This window comes from Oikopleura dioica, chromosome 1 (genome assembly GCF_907165135.1).
Source record: "Oikopleura dioica chromosome 1, OKI2018_I68_1.0, whole genome shotgun sequence".
Classification (NCBI taxonomy): Eukaryota; Metazoa; Chordata; class Appendicularia; order Copelata; family Oikopleuridae; genus Oikopleura; species Oikopleura dioica.
The window spans coordinates 9,711,171-9,732,721 of NC_137291.1; the positions used below are offsets into that span (position 1 = coordinate 9,711,171).

Sequence of the window (21,551 nt, forward strand, 5' to 3'; positions counted from 1 at the left end):
ATAATCGTTCCTTTCGCCAATTTACCCACCACACAAGCTCCGCGAAGAAAGCTTTGTCGCGATCACAATGAATCCAGGCTACGATGGACGAACTGAACTACCGGAAAATCTGAAGACATTGTTCCAATCAATTTCAATGACAGTTCCTGACCGAGGAGTGATTTCGGAAATAAAACTGTATTCGGCCGGAATTCAAACAGCAAATCAACTCGGAGATAAAGTCGCTTTGTTCCACAAGCTGTGCGAGGAGAAGCTAAGCAAACAGGTTTCTTTTCTTCTCGGTGTTTGATCATAACAGTTTTTGAAGGCGCATTATGATTTTGGACTTCGAGCTATTCTGAAATCTGTATCAAGCGCAAAAGCTCTCAAACTACTCTTTCCCGCCGAAAAAGAAATCGATCTTGTGTGCGATGCTCTCCGAACTCAACATTTCGGAAAGCTAACTGAAGAAGATATCTCGGTTTTCGAGCAAGTCATGGAAGAAGTTTTTCCTGGCTACCAATTGTTGAAGGAAAACAACGAGGAATTCAAACGTATCGCCACTGAAATAATCAAGTCTCTTGAGTTGAAAGTATGGAAATTCATTAATTCAACATTATATATTTTTTTCCAGGCAACTGAAAAATTCCTCACTCGTCTGACTCTCGCCTTCAAGATCATGAGAAATCGTCATGGCTTGCTCATTCTGGGACAAGCTCGCACGGGAAAGTCAACGTTTTTGGAAGTCCTTCAAAAAACTCTTTCCAAGCTAAATGATGATGATCAAACACAAGATGGCGAACCTGTTCTGGCGGTTGATACCGAAACCATTTGCATCGAGAAGCTGAGTTTAGATGAACTCTATGGATCATTCGATTCAACAACGAAAAAATGGAGGGATGGCAAAATCACCAAGGTTTTCCGAAAGTTCGCTTCGGCAGCTGACAATCGCCAAAAATGGATCATCTTCAGCGGTCGAATTGATCCCGTTTGGGTAGAGCAACTAAACTCTGTTCTCGACGATAACAAAAAAGCTCTGCCTTGAGAATGGAGAAATCATTCAAGCAAGCAAGAACATGCGCTTCATTTTCGAAACCAGCGATTGCAACAAAGCGACACCTGCATTCATCTCCAGATCTGGCGTAATTCTTCTCAGCGAAAAATTTTAACGCCTTTTTTCCTGCAAAATCATCTGACAGAATAATAAATCATCAAATTTGACTAAAAGTTTGGAGTAAAAAGTTTCTACTAGAAACGTTTTCGGAAAGAATGACCTTGTAATAATGCATCAGTATTAAAAGCATGCTGTTGTTTATCAGCAAATAGACGCCCGCGATCCAAAAAAATCAAATTATTGATAAACCATTACTGGAACGGTTCAAGTCTGGAATCAGACTTGTATAATAATTCTAGTGCTTCGCTGAAATTGCCCGAGGCTGCTCAGAAGAGGCAGGCCCGTCTGACGCTTGAAATTGTGTCAGATCGCAGCACCACCTCCAACAAAAAAAGTTCCGCTTTTTGTACTTTCTGACGTTGAGAGATTATCGGCAACATCCGAAAAAACAGGAAAATAGAGAGGAAAAGAATTGGAAGAATGATTGGGGCTTTGGCCTTCTGCTTGTTGGGGGCCGATGGAGTTAATGGATTCAGAGGTGCTTAGCGTGAAAGAGCTTGTGCATAAAATAGACATTCAATATAAAGATCAAGGAACTGATAACGTAACCTTGCAAATCTTAGGAATTTTATGTTAGAATAAAGTCGTAAATAATATCTTCTGAAAGTTCTATTTTATAGAAGATCTACTTTAGCAGTAGTTTTTGTTGACGATTTAAAATATTTCACAACTCATAGTTATTAAAAGAGTGTATGAAAGTATTCCTTTTATAACTATTAGAGTAGTGTTTTTGTTCCTTATTCAATGTGATTTATACATTATTAATTAAATACTTTACAAAAGTTGTTTTGAAAAAAATTTCTTACAGTTATTTTCAGTAAGACGTGATCTGTCAGCAGGATGTGGCCAAAAAGTCATGTGAGTATTCAAACCATAACAATTGCTATTTAAAGCTCGCCCGAATTTGGCCTTTCTAGAGGTTGGCCAATCGTGTTTGTGCACGGGTGGTGGCGGAGTTGTACCGCCCGAGCGACGCGTATCTTTGAACGTCGAAATTGAAATGTAAAATTATTTAGGCTCACGCATGTCGATACCGCCGTCCTTAACTCGCCACGTTATCCTGGTTCTTTTATTGAACAAGTAATTGATTAACACGTGCTTCAAGAACTTAGCCTTTGTTTTAAGAACCAATGTTTATGGGAAGTGCGATCATTCGATCCTCAAGCTCGCCTCAAAATCGTGTTCGATGACTGGGCAATGCCTTTATCCCCAAGTGGCGATTGCGTTGCTAACTATCTTGAGATCCAGGAGCATCAAACCTTTGGCGTGTCTCAGAGTGTAAAACTCTGCGGCCAAAATCCGGGCTTTTACGTGTCTAACAATGACAAAATTACTCTCGTGCTTAGAAGCTCCGCCCAAATACAAGGTGTGTTATGTAACAAAGAATGAAATATCTAGGGCAGTTTATGAGAATGTAGAATATTTTACATAACAGTCTTCAATAATAATTTATTCAATAATCGTCAATGAGTAAAAGATGTTTCAATTTTCCGCTCCGAATTCGACAATAAATTTTATAATGATTATTCCGAGTGATATAATTATTATACCGTATGTATTCAAATTTGAATAACCGATACACAAGAATACTGCGAGACGAAAATTACCATTTCACTGAAAATATTCAATGACTCTCGACGATGCTTTGCACTATTTTCTGCTGACAGGGAAATAAACGGTATTTTAGGAGATAAGAGCTTCTCGTTGCGCGTTGGTTTGACAACCGAGCCCTCAAGAACACTTGCTCAGGACGGGAGCTTTGTCGTCAACGGAGAAAGCCCACTTCCTCGTCCGACGCAGCCGCCGATGCCGATGCCACAGCAGCCGATTCAGCCAAGGCAGCAAATGCCATTTGGAAATCAGCTTGAGTTACAAAAATTATATGAGCTTATCAGTTACTTTCAAGCTCTTATTTTCTAACTCTCAATAAGCCACCTAGCATTAACCTTTTCGCTCAACAACCAGCCCCCGTGGCCCCTCGAGGCATCGAAATGAAATCAGCTGGGCTTCCCCCACCTTCGCAGTACCAACCTCCGCAGCAGCCACCAGCTCAGCCAGCTTATGGCCAAGTTCCTCCAAGTTCAAATTACTATGCTTACGGCGGAGCTCCAAATGTGTATCAGCAGCCGATCGGAAGTGATTACGGGTATTACTACGATGATTACTACGGAGATGGAGAGGAGATAAGCGCTGGAAATAAGGCTGTAGCGGTTTTGTTTACGATCACTGTGGTTTTATGTTTCCTAGCAGTCGGATTCTACTTCTATCAAGAATGGCAAAAGAAGAATAATCCACCAGGTAAGAAAACCGAAAGAGAAAAGAGCCATAAATTGATTGAAGACAACGAAGACCCAGGAGCACCGCCAAGAAAAGCAACTCTTCGGGGACACCTAAAGAACCTCGACGAGTTCAAAAAGCAACTTGCTGAGCGAATGGCAGATAGAACCGCCGGTGTTCGCGAGCAAATCAAGACCAGAACGATCAAGGCGAACGAAAAACTCAAAGTGAAAGCGGCCGAAGTGAAAACAAGACTTTCCCGCAGAGCATCTAAACATGGAGATGATTCCATCCCCCAACAAGGTTTGTTTTGATTTGATTGGAAAAGAAAGTAAGTCTGTTTCAGCTCAAAACAATCCAGCTAATTGATGTCCAGAGATAATGAATTCAAGCAGTCACCTACTAACAACTGAAATAAACATGAATCGTATATAATAATTATTATATTATATAATTTATATAGGACTTTCGCTGACATATAAAACCTGTAAAACTGTACATTTTGACAATAAACCTAACTTATTTGAATATCGTTTCTGACCAGGCTTCTAAATAGACAAGTCGAGTTTCTACTAAAGTCGAAGTCAAGTCGAATCTAGTCGAAAAGTCGTAGATCGACTCGACTGGACTTCGGATTTCCAGAGGGCTTTTCGACTCGACTAGACTCGACTCCTGATTTTCAACTCAAATTAAGTACCCTGTTTATTACAAGACCCACATCTGCTTCTTCAGCGAAGATCGAAGAATCGAGCGTCTCAGTTCTAGAGAAAATACATTGCCGAAAATATTGAGCTCACGCTCTAGATCAGCGCCGGTAGAGATCTTCGCCAACTTCTTTCATTTCGTCATTTTGGAAAGTTAATCCACAAGAGAAAAAGGAAATTTGTCATGGAAGCCGGAAGGAAAGCTGCTGGTTTCGTCACCGATTTGGACAATTTGATCCACAGGATGAAACTGGAGGACATTCAAGACCGTTTCAAGTTTTCAGGTGCGAGAGAGTTTTCGTGAAGACGCTATTTTTCTCTTAGAATTTACGAAAAAATGGCAAGACATGGGATACTACAATTTATTCGATGGTCGATCGAGTGAGTCTGACAAGGCAGATTTCATCGAATCTTGCTTTCACATTCTCGTGCAGTTTTTCCGGCTTGATAATGTAAGGTCTTCGTTGCGTTCTTTTTGCACAGTTTTCAGGTTGGGGATCATGGCAAAACGATGTGTATTTACATGCTTTTCGCGCTGTATTCAACCCAAAGATGTACTCCAAAGAGAAAGATTCGATTGGGCACTCAAGATTTCGTTTCGATGTGGACTTTTGCGAAGAGAGCGTACTGTATGGGCGTTGGACTGGAACAGTATGCCATTTTCTGGCAACTTTATCACCTTCAGTAAATATTCTAGTCAGTTATCTTTTTCTTATGTAAATTCTAGCGCGTTTGAATACCCGCTCACGAGCACACCAAAGCTTCTTGGTACATCTGATATTTGGCTCCCAAAGATCAACGCAGACGAAGCTAGCCCGGCACTAGAAAATGTCGTCAACAAAATCCCGGTAATAAAAAGCTCTTATCCTCAATCATGACTTTTCTTTTTAAGCCTCAGTTTGGCGAGGAGCTGTCAAGAGCATGTACTGCACTGAGAATCACACATGATGCCTACAGGTCGACATTTCAAAGATGGCACGACATGTCGCCTCCAGGAATGCCGCTGATGGAATTTGAAAGCATTGAAAATCCCGCTGAAGAAATTGATAGCATTAGAAGAGGCATCATGGTACTCCTCGTTGATTTCAAAAAACTAAAGATTTCGCATTTTAGGAGAGATATCAGCATCAAACTGGGAATGCTCCTCCTGATGTAGAGGACAACTCAATTTTCACGAGAAGACAGCGTATTCGTCGAACGGCCCAGACATCTCTCGTATCTAGCTATTTCGTCGTTGATGAAGGTGGGCAGCAACAAGCTCCTCAGCCACCTAAAGAACCGAAGAAGGTGATTGTCCGACAACACAAACCAGTTGAGACATTCATCCAAAAACACCTCGTCGAAAAGCAGAATCTCTTTCCAAAGGGAAATCGAAGTATTTATCCTTCAAAGGTATGATTTGCCAAGAATGATGTTTCACAATTAACTAGGATCTCGTTCAAATCGCCAATTCCAACAGAGTCAAACGAGGGCGACCCTTTGTTGTGGACGTTGAAAGAAGAGTGATCCAGAAGGGAAAACGAGGCCAGTGGCATGTTCGAGAAGATAAGCTGCAGGATTCTGAAACCGAAGAAGAAGACGAAGCTGAAAAAGATGTTGTCCAAGAAGTCGCTTCTTCAGATGACGAAAAGGAAGACGGAGTGAAGAAGAACATCAAGCATGTGATAAGGGTAACGAGAGACAGAGTCCGAAACGAGATCGAACGAAAGAACCGGATGGAAGAATTGGACCAAGAGCGAAAAGAACTGGAAGCGGCTCGTGAGCAGGGCGTAAGTCAGGATACCCTCGCGCTGATTGAAAAAGAGATGAAGAAGAAGCAGAAAATTATCGACTTGATGGGCCCAGTGAAAGTCAAGAACCCGAACGTCGGAAGACCACGAAAGCAAGATCCGAGAAAGGAGGAAACACGAGCGAAGCCACCATCCAAAAAGGAACAGAAAGAGAAACTCCAAATGGAAATTGAAAAGATGAGGAAAAAGAGAGTGACGCAAGCGGCCTCGAGAAAGTCAAAATTGGCGAAAATTACGGATCAGGATGAACCGAAGAAGAAACGAGTGAGAAGAACAAAAGCGCAGATGGAGGAAGCAAGACGAATTGAAGGAGAGATGAAGGCGCAAAAAGTGTTTGAACGAGAAGAAAATGCTCGACGTAAACAGGCTGAAAAAGACGCGGCTAGATTACTGAAACAAGCCGAGAAAGAAGAGAAGAAAGCAAAGAAACTCGCGGAAAAGGAAGAAAAAGAGCGGAAAAGGGCGAACGATCACATGGACTTCTACAAGTTGAAGGTCGGCGACTACATGCAAATCGAAGACGAGGGCATTGTCGAGGGCCCGGTTATTATAAAAATCACGAGAATCGATGAAACACTCGAAGCGATTCGTGGCTTCATCTGGAAAATAGTAAGATAACAGTAAAAACAAACAACTTGAATGTCTTTTTAGATGGATGGCGAGGTTGGAATGGCGCTGTACGAACGACTTTGGATGCCAATCCACGAGAAGCGATTCGATCGGGAATATGTCTTCTGCAGGGAAGATTTCGTTCAAAAAGTGACGATGCGAAAGGCCAAGAATGGGCTGAAACTCAGCGCAAAGTCGGCTCAGCATGTCGCCGCGAAATATCCTGATCTGTAAATATGATATTTTTCTGCATTTTGAAGTGAATAAAAGTCTCCTCAATTTGATCGAAGAAGAACAAATAATTTATCGATGAAACCATGCAGGAAAAGCTTCTCTAAAACCACAATAGGCGTGTTCAACTACCGATGACGGAAACTCGCGTCAACGTAATCACAACTATTTCGCCAACCCTTTCCGGCGCAATGATCAATCACGCTCTTGCAAATCGTGTTCTTATATAATTTTAAACAACTTCTAAATGTTCCGAAGTTGTATCCATCGTTTTTACGAAATATTCGCACGAAAATGGTGTCACCAATATTTATCCATAGATTGGTCAAATCCGAATCAAGGAGTGCAACATTTATTTTGGCGAAAATAGAATACGCATTTGGGAAAATCTTTCTTTCTAATTAGGTAAGCTTCCGGTTTAGGCGCGCGAGGCTACCGGACTCCACGTTGATCACCCGGAAGTTTTTTAGATTTCCTTCTCACAAAGCCTTACTATTCTTGAGGCGTCGTGGAGAAAGTTCATTATTGAAGTTTTTTTCTCTTGATGTTCTTGAGACTTCGAAGGTTGAACTTTCAGAAAAATACTGTAAATACCGGAAGACGGGCGGCATTGCATGTTGAGGGGAACGGGGAGCCCTGCCTGACTTACGAAATTACATAATGCTCCCGTCCCTTTTCCCAAATCCGAAAGAGTTTTGAGCGTTTCTTTTAGAAAAAAAAACCACCCGATAAACAGCCAGCTCACACCTTCTAATTCAATTGTCTCGTGTATGCTCCTTCTCAATGGGTAAAAACGTGGTGCAAAAATGTGTATACCCCGTGATTAATGATAAAACGATTCTGCTAAGCCGCGGCTTTGGGGTCAACACAGATGTCACCAAGAGCCGTGTGTTCCTTTTTTTTCCAAAAAGATTTTTCCACGAGCATTTTCTTCATTTCCTGAAATCAAAGTCATTCGACCCAGCTTTGATTAGATTTCCGAAAAAGAGCAACAGATTGGAAGATCGCTGACGTGACTTTTTTGTATTTTCAAGATTGCCGGACATAATAAACTATCAATAAGCTGCGTAAAAATCGTTGGAGGAAAATTTTGTTGATGTCAAAGTTTGGAACAACCATCTGGATCGGACAATTCACTTGTTGATCCTTCCAAAGCTCGTTACTTGTAACCTGTTTCTATTGTGTTTTTTTTTCTTGGCCCGTATCTAGTATCAGCCTGCGGTTGGATTCGAGAAACGTCAAAATAACCAAACCGGTTGAAAACCCAGTGTTTATGATTCTGCTCGAATGAAATTAGAATGATGATATTTGTAGCTTGAGAATTTCAAGGTTATATTTGCAGGTGTTAAAATACTACTGTACAGACTGACTGAGTTTTCTCGTGAGATGATTTTGAGAGAAGGTTTTGTAAATATAAAATATAAAGAGTTTTGATTTCTGCTAGCAGATTGGGAGTTTAATAATAGAATCCCTGTCGTGGCTGCTGGTAGTAGAAACCTTGTCGAGGTTGCTGGTAATAGAAGCCTTGTCGGGGTTGCTGGTAGTAGAATCCCTGGTCATAGTAGAATCCTTGGCGGGGCTGTTGGTAATAGAAGCCCTGGTCATAGTAAAAGCCTTGGCGGGGCTGGTCGTAGTAGAAACCTAGAAAAGATCGCTTTAGCTCATATAAAGAACTTATAGTTTAGCTCTTCAGTCAAATTATATCGTTGACTTCGGCTGCATATCCCTCTCTCTTACCTTGTCGGGGCTGGTTGTAGTAGAAACCGTCGTAATAAAAGCCCTGTCGTGGTTCGTCATAGTAGAAACCTTGTCGAGGTTGTTGATAATAGAAGCCCTGATCATAGTAGAATCCTTGCTTTGGCTGCTGGTAATAGAAGCCCTGGTCGTAATAGAAGCCCTGTCGGGGTTCGTTGTAGTAAAATCCTAAAAAGAAGAAGCTGAAGGTTAAAAATATAAATTTCTCTCTAACCCTGGTTGGGCTGGTTGTAGTAGAATCCCTGTCGTGGCTGATTGTAGTAGAAACCCATCTTTATATCTTCAGTTTATCTTTGTTGAGAGTGAACTGATTAACGAAAAAATCGCGCATCGTTATATGCAATTATATTTCCGCTAGAGTCCTAATGAGAAAACATCATTTGTTTTCAAAAATAATAACTCGCTAATGAAGCGCTCTAAATTTTAGACATCATAGAAATGAAAATCAGGTCATCAATGGACTATTTTTCTTCCTTTTAGAATTAACTCTTAAATTTAGTGTATTATTGTTGAAGTTCATCCTTTCCAATATGCTCTTGAACACCCTTAAGGGGCCCCTCAACATATCCCCGTCAAATAACCCCTTGTATGATTCCCACGGACTTGAATCGTTGAATCTTTTTATTGAAAAAAATGGAGCTAGTTTCAAGTACGCCTTTCATGTTTTTCGGGATTTGTTCCTGGGAGGAATGAGGCTGCAATAGACCACAAGCTATTTGCTTCATAGATTAACTCAATCCATCTCTCTTCTGAAACAACATGTGTATCGCGGTTTCCTACACACTTTTTCTTAGCCAACGAAGTTTTATCGCAAGTCCAAACATTGTGACACTGCTTGTACTTGCTAACTGGAAATTATCAAATTAAATGAAACCACAACGACATATCTAATATTATTTTCAGCATTCGTTTATTTAGAGGTTCTGTCTGGAATCAGAGCGATCGTCTCATCGAATTTTGGTTGCAAAAGTTGAAGAATTTCTAAACTTGGGAAAGCCGCAAAGGTTCAATTTTGATCTAAGAGGACCACAATAATCAAAGATATCCAAAGAAAAATAGCGTCCCGCTTCTTCTTCTCTTGGGAATGGAAGTGAACCGCGGAAGTAAAGTTTTCCGAATTTCGCGGTCGCATCCCGAAATGGCACTCGCCTTTGCTAATTATGGGGTTCCAAGCTTATCCGGGGGTAAATATCGTGCTCACCGCCGCGCAACTACCAAAATATAATTTAATTCCGCCACTGCGCTTTTATTCAAAAGAAACAGTCAAAATATCAAGATTCGAGGGTTGAGTTTGAGGCTTTTCAAAAAGAAGCTCTAAAAGAAGATCCTTGTTGAATTTATCTTCTCTAATTGAAAATTGTTCGAGATAACAAAAGTTAATGTGAACCCTTCTCTTACAAGTCGTTCTGATGAAGTCACTCGAACCGGAGCTTCCCGCGGATTTGTGACTTGTGAGATAACCAGAGTGTGTAATAGATCGCCAAAGATCGGATTTTCCAATTTTCGAGTTTTCAAATTTCCCCCTTTTTTTTGCTGATAAGCGCAAATTTCCGAAGCTGACAGTAGTTCATCGAAACCGGCGCGAAACCACACGGGTGTCACAAATTTAACCAAATTTGTAAAACTCTATTCTAGGGGCAATTTGTCGAAATGTTATCAAATTTCTGCGGTCACCGCAACAGGAAATTAACAAATGAGCCCCAAATGACCGGTTTCAACGAAATTTTTTTCTAAAATGTGAATTTTTTGAAATGTCTGAATTTCTCGGAAATTAGGTTCGACTTATTTCTACCCTAAATATTTGCTTCATATTTGATCCATGCTTCCGCCCAGGCGGCTCAAAAAAATAGACAGTAGGTAAACTCAACCTAATTGTGGAAAATTCAAGGTTCGAACATATTTTTCCTCTTTGTGGTTAGGGTTTGAGCATTTTCTGATTCTAGTTAAGACAGTATCTGATCTTGAAATCAGACTACTGCTGATTTCTATGTTGTTTATATGTAGTGTTCAATGACCAGAAAGGCAGGCGCGTGCTTGGCCAGGCGAATGACCGTAACGGAAAAAAAGAAGATGGAAGATTTGATTTCTCGATAGTAATTCGAATGGAAGGCGGATTTATTTTGCGATAAATAGGAATGTACAGGAGCAGCAAGTGTGCTCGTGTGTATATTCAACGCGGCCTACATTTTTCTGCAACGAGCAGGTGCTGTTTTCAAGGCTTCAATGCACAAGGGTTGTCGCAACATAAACATAAGACGTTTTGGAAATACATAATTCTTTCTTACAGAGCTGCTACAGACCCTTACTTATGGTTTGGGTTAAAATTTCAAGTAATAAAAATATTCATATTTGAATGTCCTGTCCGTTCCGAACAGTGGTTGGCCAAGTTGAGGAGCCTTAGCTCGGCAACCTGAGTAGAAAACCTGACTCAGGATTCTAAAAGAGTAAAATGAAAAGCCGCGTAGCGGCTTTTTAAAAATTGAAGCCGCAAAGCGGCTTCGCTAGTTAAAATAATTCATTGAGTTGGTAACTTTGGCGAACCCGCTTTGCGGCTTCGTTTTTTAAAAAAGCCGCTACGCGGCTTTTTATTTACTTTTTAAGAACCCTGACTCAGGTCGCCGAGCCCAGTTAGGAGCTACCAAATGTATTCTTGGCAAATTGTGGATGAAATTCTGCGGAATGCGAATAAATGCAAACGGCCCTTGAAAAATATCTAGGCCACTCTTAACGAAAAGCATTCTAAAAGCTGTGTTCCAGTGGAACCCAACTAATTGCCATTCAAAATTCATCAGTCCCCAGCAGGTGCGAACAGAAAAATTGTTTGCTTTCTGAAGTGAGCTGCTTGTATAATTCGTTGTGCGACTTGCGTTACTGTGTTTTCTCTTCTTCCGGATCATCCTGAGGATTTGTCTAACTCGCACAGATCACGTTATGGTGCCTCGCGCCGCTAGTTATTATATCCGCCCGTTGGATTGAGCAAATCTGAGTTTGGTGAGAAAACGAAAAGAAAGCGAAATTCAGCTCTTTGACCAACCGGGCATCGGCGCCTTTTACAGATAAAAAAAATGCGATAAGATCAGCTTCACCCTTATAAAATAAAAGGGTAAGAAGACCAATAAAATTCTAGGTCGCTTTTTGACCTGTATTGCTGTCAAAACAGAAGAAAATAAGATCCCAAAACAGCAAAAGTTTTCCTTGTTTCAAGAGGTGAAACCGGAAACAGACGGGGAGGTTGGTTCCTTGTTCTACATGAGTCGATCTTGTAAGTTCATCAAAAGATGCGGCCTATTTCGAGCACAAACAGAGAGAAAGAGAGAAGAGTACAAGTTTTTCAAAAGGGTCGAGCTTTTCTTGGAAGATACTGGCCAAAATGAGAAGCTTTATCCCATTTTCGTTTTACTAAAAATAATTGAACATATTTACATGCTCCTCAAAACAGACTAACTCAATCATCGTCACCATGTCAATATGGAAAACATGATCAGATCAAAACTCAAATCAGCCAAATCCAAGTGACTTGTCAAAATTATCCAAAACTTTGATACTTTCAAGCGACATCGAAAAATTACTTGATGAGAGCAGCGAAAAAGGGCTGAGTCGCTAAAGTTCGCAAAGCACTTTGCTCAAGAAAAGCGAACATTTCACAAGGATTCGCGATCTCGATTTAGAGCGAATTCAACACCAAATTCGTGAACGAGCGCATTTCTTTACTGGAGAACCGCGAATTCTTTGGGAATTGCCCTAGAAAGCAGTGATTTCGAACGAATCATTTTGAAAGTAAAAGCATCCGGAATGAGGCTTAGAAATGTCTGGACACCGAAAAAAACTGTCCGGCAATTAGGCGGCCTTTCTTTTGAAGGCGAAAATTTATGTCACGTGGCAGATAGCCATTTTATTTTTACGACTGAGCCTTTCTAATCTTAAACATGCTAATTATCCATTTTTGAAGAATTTTTTTTTCACCTCGCGTTAAAAATTTCAATGCCTGATTTCAAAATAGGATTAGTGATAACAACTCTACTGTTAGAAGAAAACGGTTTATTTTGTGATTTTGAGGGAATTTTCGCGAGAAAATCACTTGTCTAAAATATGATGATAATCAAATCAAATCTAAAGAATCAGGTCTTTGTAACAAACAACGGTAAGCCGAAGTTTTGCATAATTACGGTGATGATTTGATAAAGGATAAATATGTTTGAACCATCAACATTAACGGTACACACTTCCATATAGAGAAAGAGGGATACTTATTTGTGTCAATCATAGCCGAAAAACACGGAAGAAAGCAAATCTATTTAGGTTACTTTCTGGCAGTCTCCTTTCTTTCTGGAGTTCTGGTGCAAAAACTCTGGGTCAAAAAATAATGGCGTAATACCTACATGATGGCAGCTGTGTTTTTGGACATTGTAAGACGGCGTTTAGATGCCCCTTAACCCAAAGCCGCTACGTAAGCTGGTATATTAAATCATGGGTGTGCGCCGATAAGGCCTTTTCTGCAGAATTGATCCAATAAAAGACCTGACGTGGCTTTATTTCAACCCTTCAATTAAAAAGAAAGAAGCGATTCTACGTGAGGATTTAAAAATACAGGTGTCTCCTATACTCCTGTACATTCGGTATTATCTCCGTTTCATTATCACTGGCCCGGATTTACTGTCAGCTTCAATGAGCGTTTACGGCTGTCAGAGACAGCGTACGTCAGCCACACGCCGCCAAAGCGCACAAGACGACATCGCTATTAAAATTTACGAGATAAATTTAACTGCACGGAGGTACAGTCTTATCAATACTGTATAAACGCTTGTAAATCGGGATCGGATTCTTCTTGAATTGGAATTTTTCCACGTAAAATTATAAAGCGGCCTTCGTCTTTTTAGAAAATTTCTGCAACTCAGCTTGCCTGCCTGGGTGGAGACCCTGAGTCAGGATTTTTAAAGAACTTTCAAAAAAACGTTGCAGAAAAAAAGTACTTAGAGCGAGGCGCTTCCTTTGCGTCATGAATTATTCCGGATATTTGAATTTCGGAAATTCCAAACTTTGGAAGAAAATTCTCAAATCAATCGAATTTTAATGGGCGGCGAATTCGGGGTACTCGTGCCTTTGTTGCTCAGTCGGCGGGGCGGAAGTCGGGCGAGTCCTCGAGCACTTCCCTGAGGGTCGTTTATCGCCCTAAGCGGATGTCCATCGACCCGGGACAAACACACAAATCACCGTTCTTATCGTAAGACTTTCCGGGAACTCCCTTGCCAGAGAAAATTTTCGAAGGCGAATTTTCTAGAGTTATAATTTTAAAAAGATATAGCAAGCCATAATGCTCGCAACATCAGAATAAAACTGAGTTTTTATTTCTTCTATCATTTGAATTTAATCGCTAATCTGTAACTCCTTCCAGAATACACCATTTCTTCTACGTACTTAACCATAACTAGAATTTCAAGAAAAACAAATCTGTAACTTCCGAAAAACAAGCGCAGCTGCTGAAGCAATCCAATTTGGCGCCGATAGTAAGTTCGTTTCAGGCACTAATTGCCCTCCGAAACACTTGAAATGCTCAAAAATTGAAGACTTTCTCCTTCTTTTCTTGCGTAAAAGATTAACGGCTGCTGCCAACTTCTGCATTATTCGCAACAAAAGACGCTGTTTGTGCTCGAGCGTTTCCTTACTGTTTTGGCTTTTGGATCGATGTCTGAAATTTTCTTTCTAAAAAAAGAGTGGATCAAAATAAATAGCTGTAAATTTTTCATCCCTCTACACGTCCAGTCCGTGTCAAAACGCCTGTTCTGATGAATAAATATCAATCTCCTGGACTCGACCCAAAATTGTTCTCAACTAAGCACGTGAACTTTGTTATCGGCAAAATATTATTATTTTAATAAATTATTGGAAGAAGCGATGAATTTGATCTTTTTCTGCCAATTTTGATTGTTATCGATAACAAGAATATGAATTTGATATGAAAAGTATGAGACTCGAAACTGGTCTTTGGCTAAATTATACATTCATCCAGGAACAGATGGCGAACCCCATTAATTAGCCTGTAATCAGGGTCGGCCGGGGGAATTATAAATCAGCGCCACTGCACAAAGCATGAATTAAAATAAAAATTAAAAACAACAATCCTTGCGCTCAACAAAAATGGGTTTTGGAAAGACTCCAAATCTATTTAAAAATATTAAGCGTTTTTATGTGTAACTTCTAAAATGGTCGATTAACTTTGAATGGTCGATCTTAGAAACCACAATAAGTGATAGCAGGCTTTAATGAAGACTGAGACTTTTTGCATGGGCAAAATTTTGGAGCAAAGTTCTAAGCGGACGATAAAAACGTGGTTACTCGTCTGATAATTGAATTGTGAGTAAGCGTTGTCTAAAGTAGTGATAAGCACCTGGCAACTGAGCTTCCACCGCCACAGCCAAGCACCACCAACGCCGCAACACCAAGTCAGTCGGCGTTCGATAGTGGAAGTCAGCTGGGAGCAGTGGTTGGATAGGCGGAGCTGGTGAATAATTTCCATTATAGAAATTTTATAATCTCGTGTTTTGAGACATCGGTTTTCATAGAAATCGACTGGTATAGCCAGCTAGCATAGCAGATTACAAAGATGAAAAGCGTTTATTATAATCTCCACTGTAATGGGTTTTTTTAAAAAAACAAATTCATTCAGAAAATGTTCGTATTACAGTTTTTAGTATTAGATTTTCCTTCGAATAGTAATCAAGTTTTACAAAAGAAAAATGCGATGATAATAACCCTTGATTATTTTGGTCAATCTTTTTACTTTATTTTGAGGAAGCGAAAAAAGTAATTTCGCGAAAAGACACTTCTTGAAGTAGATCCTTGTTATTAGCAATAATTCGAAATTGACCAAAGTGATGTTCATCCCTTGACAAGGCAAAATGAGTTCAAAAATGCGAAAAGATATTCGACGTAATAATCTCTTCGCCAGTCCAGGGAGTCGATCTTCGCGGCGTGAGGTCTCCTTATAATCACCAGATTTGGTATGCTAAACCCGACGATAATCCGAGACTTTGCAATTCTCAGCTGTAGACATCAATTTTCATTTTAGGTGTGTGAATTTTGGGTACTTTTGGTGGTGAATCAAGCCGGTATTTTTGGAATTTTAAATGCGAATCGACTTCTTTTTTTTAAGGCGGCTTTTTCGACAGGTCTTATAAAAGAAAACAGGTCGTAGTTGAGAGATTCCTGGCTTGAGAAAAGCTGAGATCTGCGATTTTGATTAGATTAAGGGCCCCATTGTCTTTATTCATAAAAAAATTGCGTGAAGTGTGAAAAGAAGGGGCTGACAGGTTTCAGAGGGTCCCCCGCAGAGGAATATAAGCTCGATGGAGTGCTGTCACCTTATCGCGCAGCGGGAGGGATCGTGTCCCCTATGGATATCCAGAACAGCTCCATTAGGCCGGAGATGATGCCCCGCCGGACGGAGCAAATTTGGAATCCTCTCAGCAACAGATCGTTATCCAATTGCGAACGCAAACTTTTCTGGTAATTGATTCTCCTGATATTCTTATTTTTGCCAGCACGAAACCTGCAAAAAATGAAAATTTTAATGATTTTCGGGGTTTTTCACTAACTATAGTGACTATAGTCACTAAGTCTATAGATTGTTTAATTTCGAAGGAGTAAAAGATGTTAAGCCGTTGTTAACGACTTTAGAAAAGTAGTATTCCGGAACCCTAAAAGCCCCATTCCGTGAAAATCCGGCGCGCGGCTCATTATCCTGGAAGTCGGCGTTGGCTTTATTACAGCTAGTATCCGAAATTCATTTACTCTTCGAAAAATTTCCAAATTTTTAACGGCCCAAAACAATCCAGCGCTCTCCTTATTACGTATTACAGGGAAAATGAGAAGAAGAAAAATTCATCGGCTTTTCTCTTAGTTTATTATGGAACGATAAAAATACGCCCCAGGTTTGATTGTATTGATTTGATCTGTGGCCGAGGTCACTCAGGCCTTAAAATATTTAACGCTCAGATACAATAAAAACACGATTACACGAGGATCATCCGAACGAGTGGTATAAAGCTCTTCTTCCGGAAAATTCAACCCTTTCGAGAGTCGTGGGAAGCGGATTCTTTTTTCAACAAGTTGGATCCTATTTGATTCCTATATTTATTTCCTGGAGGGGGATTTGAACATTGGGAAGTCGTAAAAACCGCGCTGGAAGTTTCAATCAGTTTATGATGACAGATTGTGGCTTGGAGATTCTCAAGTCTGACTCGACTTTAATGAAAACTTGAACCTAGTAGCCTGAGTAGCAGCTCCTCGTAAAACTCAGAATTTCTGGGTGGCCCTAAGTCAGGTCAACTTAAATTTTCCCAAATAGTTGGTTCAACTCTTCTTCTACCTGAAAATCAGCGTCGCAAATGGCAAGGCTGCCACGTGATCCATCAACGCTTGAAGTGGAATATGCAAACTGGCGACAGGGTCCAACTGGAGCGTTTCAATTTGGCTAGCGTCGCCGTAAAAAACTAAGAGGCTTGATCTTGCCCAATGGGCTCGGAAGTCACACTTCTTTCATCCCCTCCTTCCGGCCGCCCCTAATTCCATAACGGTACTCAGATTGAAGTCCAATCCCCGCCCGTAATTGATCCTCGACCGTGACAATTTTTATCCAAATACAAAAAAGGGAAAAGAGATCTCTGATTATGAAAAGAAGCCCTTTATTGGAAAAGAAATCCATCAATTTGAAAGTGGATTTCAAGTTGACATTTTGAAATGCTCGGTGACGCAATTTGAACTTCACTGACATATTTTGAATAACCCTTGAAATATGGCCATATGGTGGGGGCAGAAGGAGCACGAATAATACTGCAAGATTCTTACTGTTGCTGTCGTACAGATGGGTATCAAAAAAGAGCCCTTTGATAATGGATACACATAAGAAAATGAAGCACAAAAACAAGTTTTATGCGGAAAAATACAAGTACTATGAGCCGAAATTTAATTCATGCGTTCACGTCGACCATTTTCTTGGTAAAAAGAATAGAATCAATATTGAAAAAGAGGACCTGATTTTTAACCCTTCGATTTCCACGAAAATTTCCCGTCTTCGACGCTCCGATGACCCAAATCTCGGGCCCTCGAGGAGGACGAGCGGCGACGTAAACAGTTTGTTTAAAACAAAGTTGTAAACAAAATCAGCCTTCGTGCAAGTGCCAGAAAAGCATGGGAAAATCGAATAAATCCGACGGTTGGATAAGTTGGCGGCGCTTTTTATAACACTGAGAAACAGACGGATATATCGAGCACAAAAGGGGGCGACTTGCCACTTTCTCATCCACTTACTGCCAATAGCTAGAATTGCTTATCAAAGTCGAAATCTCAATCGACTCTAACACCAAAGCCACGAAAGCTAACTTTCCAAGAAAATCAAAAGAGCGCCCGTTTCCGCCTTGGAAAAAGCTGAATGGAAGGGGGACAATGATCTCGTGGTAGTAACGGATTTCGAGGAGTTTATTGTACTCTCTGTTGGATTTTCGGCTTTCCTGAATGACACTTGACGATTATGAGTACAATTGCGTTTAATTGGATTAGTTGGCTGATTTGGACTGATAAAGAAACCTCCATCAAGCCTGTCTTTTTTGAAAGAGAAGCACTAAATAAGCTTTTTTGGCAGGAATCGGCTTTGAAGTCTATTTTCTGCAGCAGATGAGCTCCTTTGTTGCAAGCAATAAGTCTTTGACGTTTTGAAAGGCTCATCCCGTGTGTATCTAACTAAGTATTCAAACTCCGCATATGCCGAGTGACCGTATTTCAGCATAAATTTGAATACAATGCCGGTATTAGTCTTGAAAACAGCTGCTTTTTAGATGAGGCGGGTCTTATTTTGTGAATAATTTAGCAAGTTTAATGATACTTTTTCGTCATTATAAAAAGGAAAAGCTGAATATTAAGGCCTTTTCAAGCTTGCTCTTGATTATATTTTGTGAGAATAAATTTATGAAAAAAAATGCTTCAAATTTGATTCCGAGTTTTTGTGTCCTTCTGAGGTCATGTGCAGCGTGATGGAATCGCGTGCCACGAATGGCTGACGGTTCAAGTGCTGCCAAAAATGTCCGGCTCCAAGGGACAGGAATGTCCGCCGAAGCCTAAACCCTAAATAAACCTGAGCAAGTGCTCTGCGCAAAAAATGTAAACACACATAGCGCAATATTTACGGGAGACTATTACGCTTCTCTGGCCCTTTTCTGTAATAACCAAAGCACTACACTTCAGACTCGGGTCGTAAGACCGGCCTCTAAAAAGAAGTGAAAAACCGTCTTTGAAATTTTTTTATGTAAACAAGATTTTTTAGATCACAGAAATTCCTTCACTTTTGAGTTGGCCATGAGAAATTTTTCTCAAAATATCTCCTCCCCCTCAATTTACAATTTTCGCAAACTTTCGTACTTTGAAATTTCCATCGGTTGTTGTTTTATCATCTCAGGTGATTCTGTTTTGTTTGTTGAAATTTTCGATAATCAAAAAGTTTTCGCCGTTTTCATTTTTTTTTTCATCTTTTCTCACCTACTAAAATTTTGGCCGATAAGGCACTCGTTTGAAGAGAGCGGCTCGAGTTTTTATCGATCCCCTATAATTGACATTTCAAGGGGCCCTTGAAAAAAATATTTCTAAAAGCTTTTTGATTTTGTCCGTTATGTGTATTCAAAGAATTCAATACAGCAGCTCGTGTATCTATCCAGTAGGTGCGAAGTTGAAGCTGGAGTGGTATTAACCCACTTGCGCGTCGGGGGCTTATTTGGCCTTCTGCTTATTCGATGTTTACCTTTCCCAGTGATTTGAGTCTTTTACAGTCATTCTTGCAATTTGCAAATTTGCGGGGGAATCACCCTTTTGAGTCCGCTGAATAAAAAGGAGAAAATTAAAATTGCAGAAAAGGGAATTTTAAATGACCCAATCTTTTCCCTTGCCAAGTTCAAAATGACGAAATTATCCTCTTTGGATTGCTTAACCTGTCAAATGACGTACTTTGTTAACGAAAAAACGTGTGCCAGCGACAGCTCTCGTAACCGCCACAACAGGTCGTTTGCGGGTTAACCCGCAATCGGTACCTGATCAGAACAAAAAAAAGTGCCGCTCTCTTCTGATAGAGCGAAATTTTTTGCGGATTGAATTTCGCGCGGAATTTCGCGAGAATCTATGTTTTACATGGGAAGTTTTCTCTGATTCTAGGGTAGAGAATTCTTTAAACTCAAAGTCAAGCCACGTGAGATCAGATGTCCTCGATAAAATATAAATAACGGCTGAAATCGAGGAGCCGCTTGCGGCTTCGAGTCAAAGAAAACTTAAGCCGCGAAAGGCGCGGCTTTTCTGTCCTCCCAGCTCAAAGCCGCAAGCGGCTTTTTGATTTCAGCCGCTATTTTTGAGCTTTTCGACCTTGGCTCGGCAACCTATGTAAAAAACCTGAGTCAGTGTCTGAAAGATTTTCAATAAAAAGTCATTTACTACTGATTTTTCTTCACAGGTAGCTAAGCCCAGCTCTCGACTACCTTAGGAATTCTCTTTTCTATTGAAAAAGGACACGGTGTTTTCCTTTTGAAAAAATAACTCAGCGGAAGTCCTCCAAATCCCGTCTCAAATTAGCCGATTTCAATCAAAGCCGGTTTACTTTTTTTGAACGAGAAAAATGCAAATGCTCGTGGCTAGGCTCAGAGTTTGAAATTTTCGTGACTCGCGAGCGGCTCACTTGAGAGCGAGCGAGCACGAGCATGATGCTCTTTGTGCTCCCGAGCACATTTATTTCAGAGTTCGCGCTCTTTGCGCTCGCGAGCGCATTTCATTTCGCGCTCTCGCTCTCTTGGCTCTCGAGCACTGGTCGAATTGTGCTCTCGCTCGATCGGCTCTCGAGCTGAAAAAACTGACTCGCGAGCAGCTTTCAAGGGCCTAAAATGATTCGGCGGCCCCGTGACTAATTCCATATGAGTCTCTGTCACAGGAGTTGCACCTCGCGGTGGGCATCTTTAATCTGTTTACTCTCGGCTTTTCGCATTCTGCTGCCGAGATTACGGCCCTAATGAAGCTTACATAAAACCGAAAACACCAAAAATAGATCCTCAAAGAAATTTATTTATGAAAGTGAATAATTATGCAAAAAATTACTCTATTAATTTTGCTCGCGAGCCGCTCGTGAGTCAATTCCATGGCGAGCACGAGAGCAGCCGCTCCCGCTCGTCTAGCTCCCGAGCATTCTGACATATGCGCTCGTGCTCTCTGCGCTCGCGAGCGGGTTCAAATTTGTGCTCGTGCTCTTTTGGCTCTCGAGCCAACTCATTTTCATGCTCCCGCTCCCCTGCTCTCAGAGCAATGATAAATTTTGCTCTCGCTCTTTTCGCTCGCGAGCATTTGCGAGCATTTCAAACTCTGGCTAGGCTCGAGTGTTGTTTCAAACGCGCTAAAGCTAACTCTGCGGCTTACGATTTTTGACGAATTTAGATTTTTTCGAAAATCCGCGAAAAACCACTTCAGGGGAGATCTGAAGCACAGGCCGTGATAAGATAAAGCAAGAGAGTATTTGAGCAGCTCACGTGAGTAGGAGCTGAGTGAGCCTATTTAGACACCAGAAAAGATAGGACGAGTACCGACCGCTCATCATAAGGGGCTCCGACGTGAAGCATGCTCTTCAATCGCGCGTTTTAATTTTGCCAAGGAAGTTTTTCGTGCGCCAAAGTAAATACAGCCTTGCTCTGATAACGACCTCGATTTTAAATTGCTCGTGAATCGACCTTAGCCATTTCTAATTTTGCGTTTTCATCGATTGATAAAACAAAACAAATCAAAATAGAATAAAAACTATAAAAATTAAAAACTGTACTTGGCATTAGTTTGCCAAAACCCTTCTTTTCTGTAACATAATTACGCGTTTTTCCTCAAAGCCCAAGACCTTTCTCCCCTAACCCCCTAAATCCATTTCCTAAAGAATTCCCGATCCTTCCCTCGTTAGCCCAGGTTTATTACGCCCTCAGATCCTGCCAGGATCCCCGGATCGAGGTACACACTTGTCGGTGAAGCAAA

The 21,551-nt window shown here is 40.8% G+C and overlaps 5 protein-coding genes across 5 annotated transcripts; 4 read left to right on the plus strand and 1 right to left on the minus strand.

The window, feature by feature from the left end:
• Window positions 1-39: 39 nt before the first annotated feature.
• LOC145700523 (dynein axonemal heavy chain 12-like) lies at window positions 40-1,200 on the plus strand. The gene is made up of 3 exons (XM_081777809.1): window positions 40-265; window positions 308-571; window positions 614-1,200. The coding sequence occupies exons 1-3, from the start codon at window positions 68-70 to the stop codon at window positions 1,022-1,024; spliced, it is 873 nt and encodes a 290-aa protein (XP_081633935.1). The 5' UTR covers window positions 40-67; the 3' UTR covers window positions 1,025-1,200.
• A 96-nt stretch (window positions 1,201-1,296) lies between these two features.
• Window positions 1,297-3,112, plus strand: LOC145705068 (cubilin-like). Its single transcript, XM_081782526.1, has 5 exons — window positions 1,297-1,631; window positions 1,972-2,011; window positions 2,170-2,233; window positions 2,279-2,519; window positions 2,841-3,112. The coding sequence occupies exons 1-5, from the start codon at window positions 1,574-1,576 to the stop codon at window positions 3,071-3,073; spliced, it is 636 nt and encodes a 211-aa protein (XP_081638652.1). The 5' UTR covers window positions 1,297-1,573; the 3' UTR covers window positions 3,074-3,112.
• LOC145705078 (uncharacterized) lies at window positions 3,085-3,931 on the plus strand. Its single transcript, XM_081782537.1, has 3 exons — window positions 3,085-3,451; window positions 3,494-3,733; window positions 3,777-3,931. Exons 1-3 carry the CDS (start codon window positions 3,145-3,147, stop codon window positions 3,797-3,799), a joined length of 570 nt encoding a protein of 189 aa, XP_081638663.1. The 5' UTR covers window positions 3,085-3,144; the 3' UTR covers window positions 3,800-3,931.
• A 365-nt stretch (window positions 3,932-4,296) lies between these two features.
• LOC145706579 (uncharacterized) lies at window positions 4,297-6,797 on the plus strand. Its single transcript, XM_081784002.1, has 8 exons — window positions 4,297-4,418; window positions 4,459-4,586; window positions 4,625-4,818; window positions 4,862-4,982; window positions 5,027-5,203; window positions 5,248-5,526; window positions 5,565-6,533; window positions 6,576-6,797. The coding sequence occupies exons 1-8, from the start codon at window positions 4,319-4,321 to the stop codon at window positions 6,765-6,767; spliced, it is 2,160 nt and encodes a 719-aa protein (XP_081640128.1). The 5' UTR covers window positions 4,297-4,318; the 3' UTR covers window positions 6,768-6,797.
• Window positions 6,798-8,081: 1,284 nt separating this feature from the next.
• Window positions 8,082-8,857, minus strand: LOC145707831 (uncharacterized). The gene is made up of 3 exons (XM_081785417.1): window positions 8,734-8,857; window positions 8,502-8,687; window positions 8,082-8,405 (listed from the first exon to the last, which is right to left on the minus strand). Exons 1-3 carry the CDS (start codon window positions 8,789-8,791, stop codon window positions 8,221-8,223), a joined length of 429 nt encoding a protein of 142 aa, XP_081641543.1. The 5' UTR covers window positions 8,792-8,857; the 3' UTR covers window positions 8,082-8,220.
• Window positions 8,858-21,551: the final 12,694 nt, after the last annotated feature.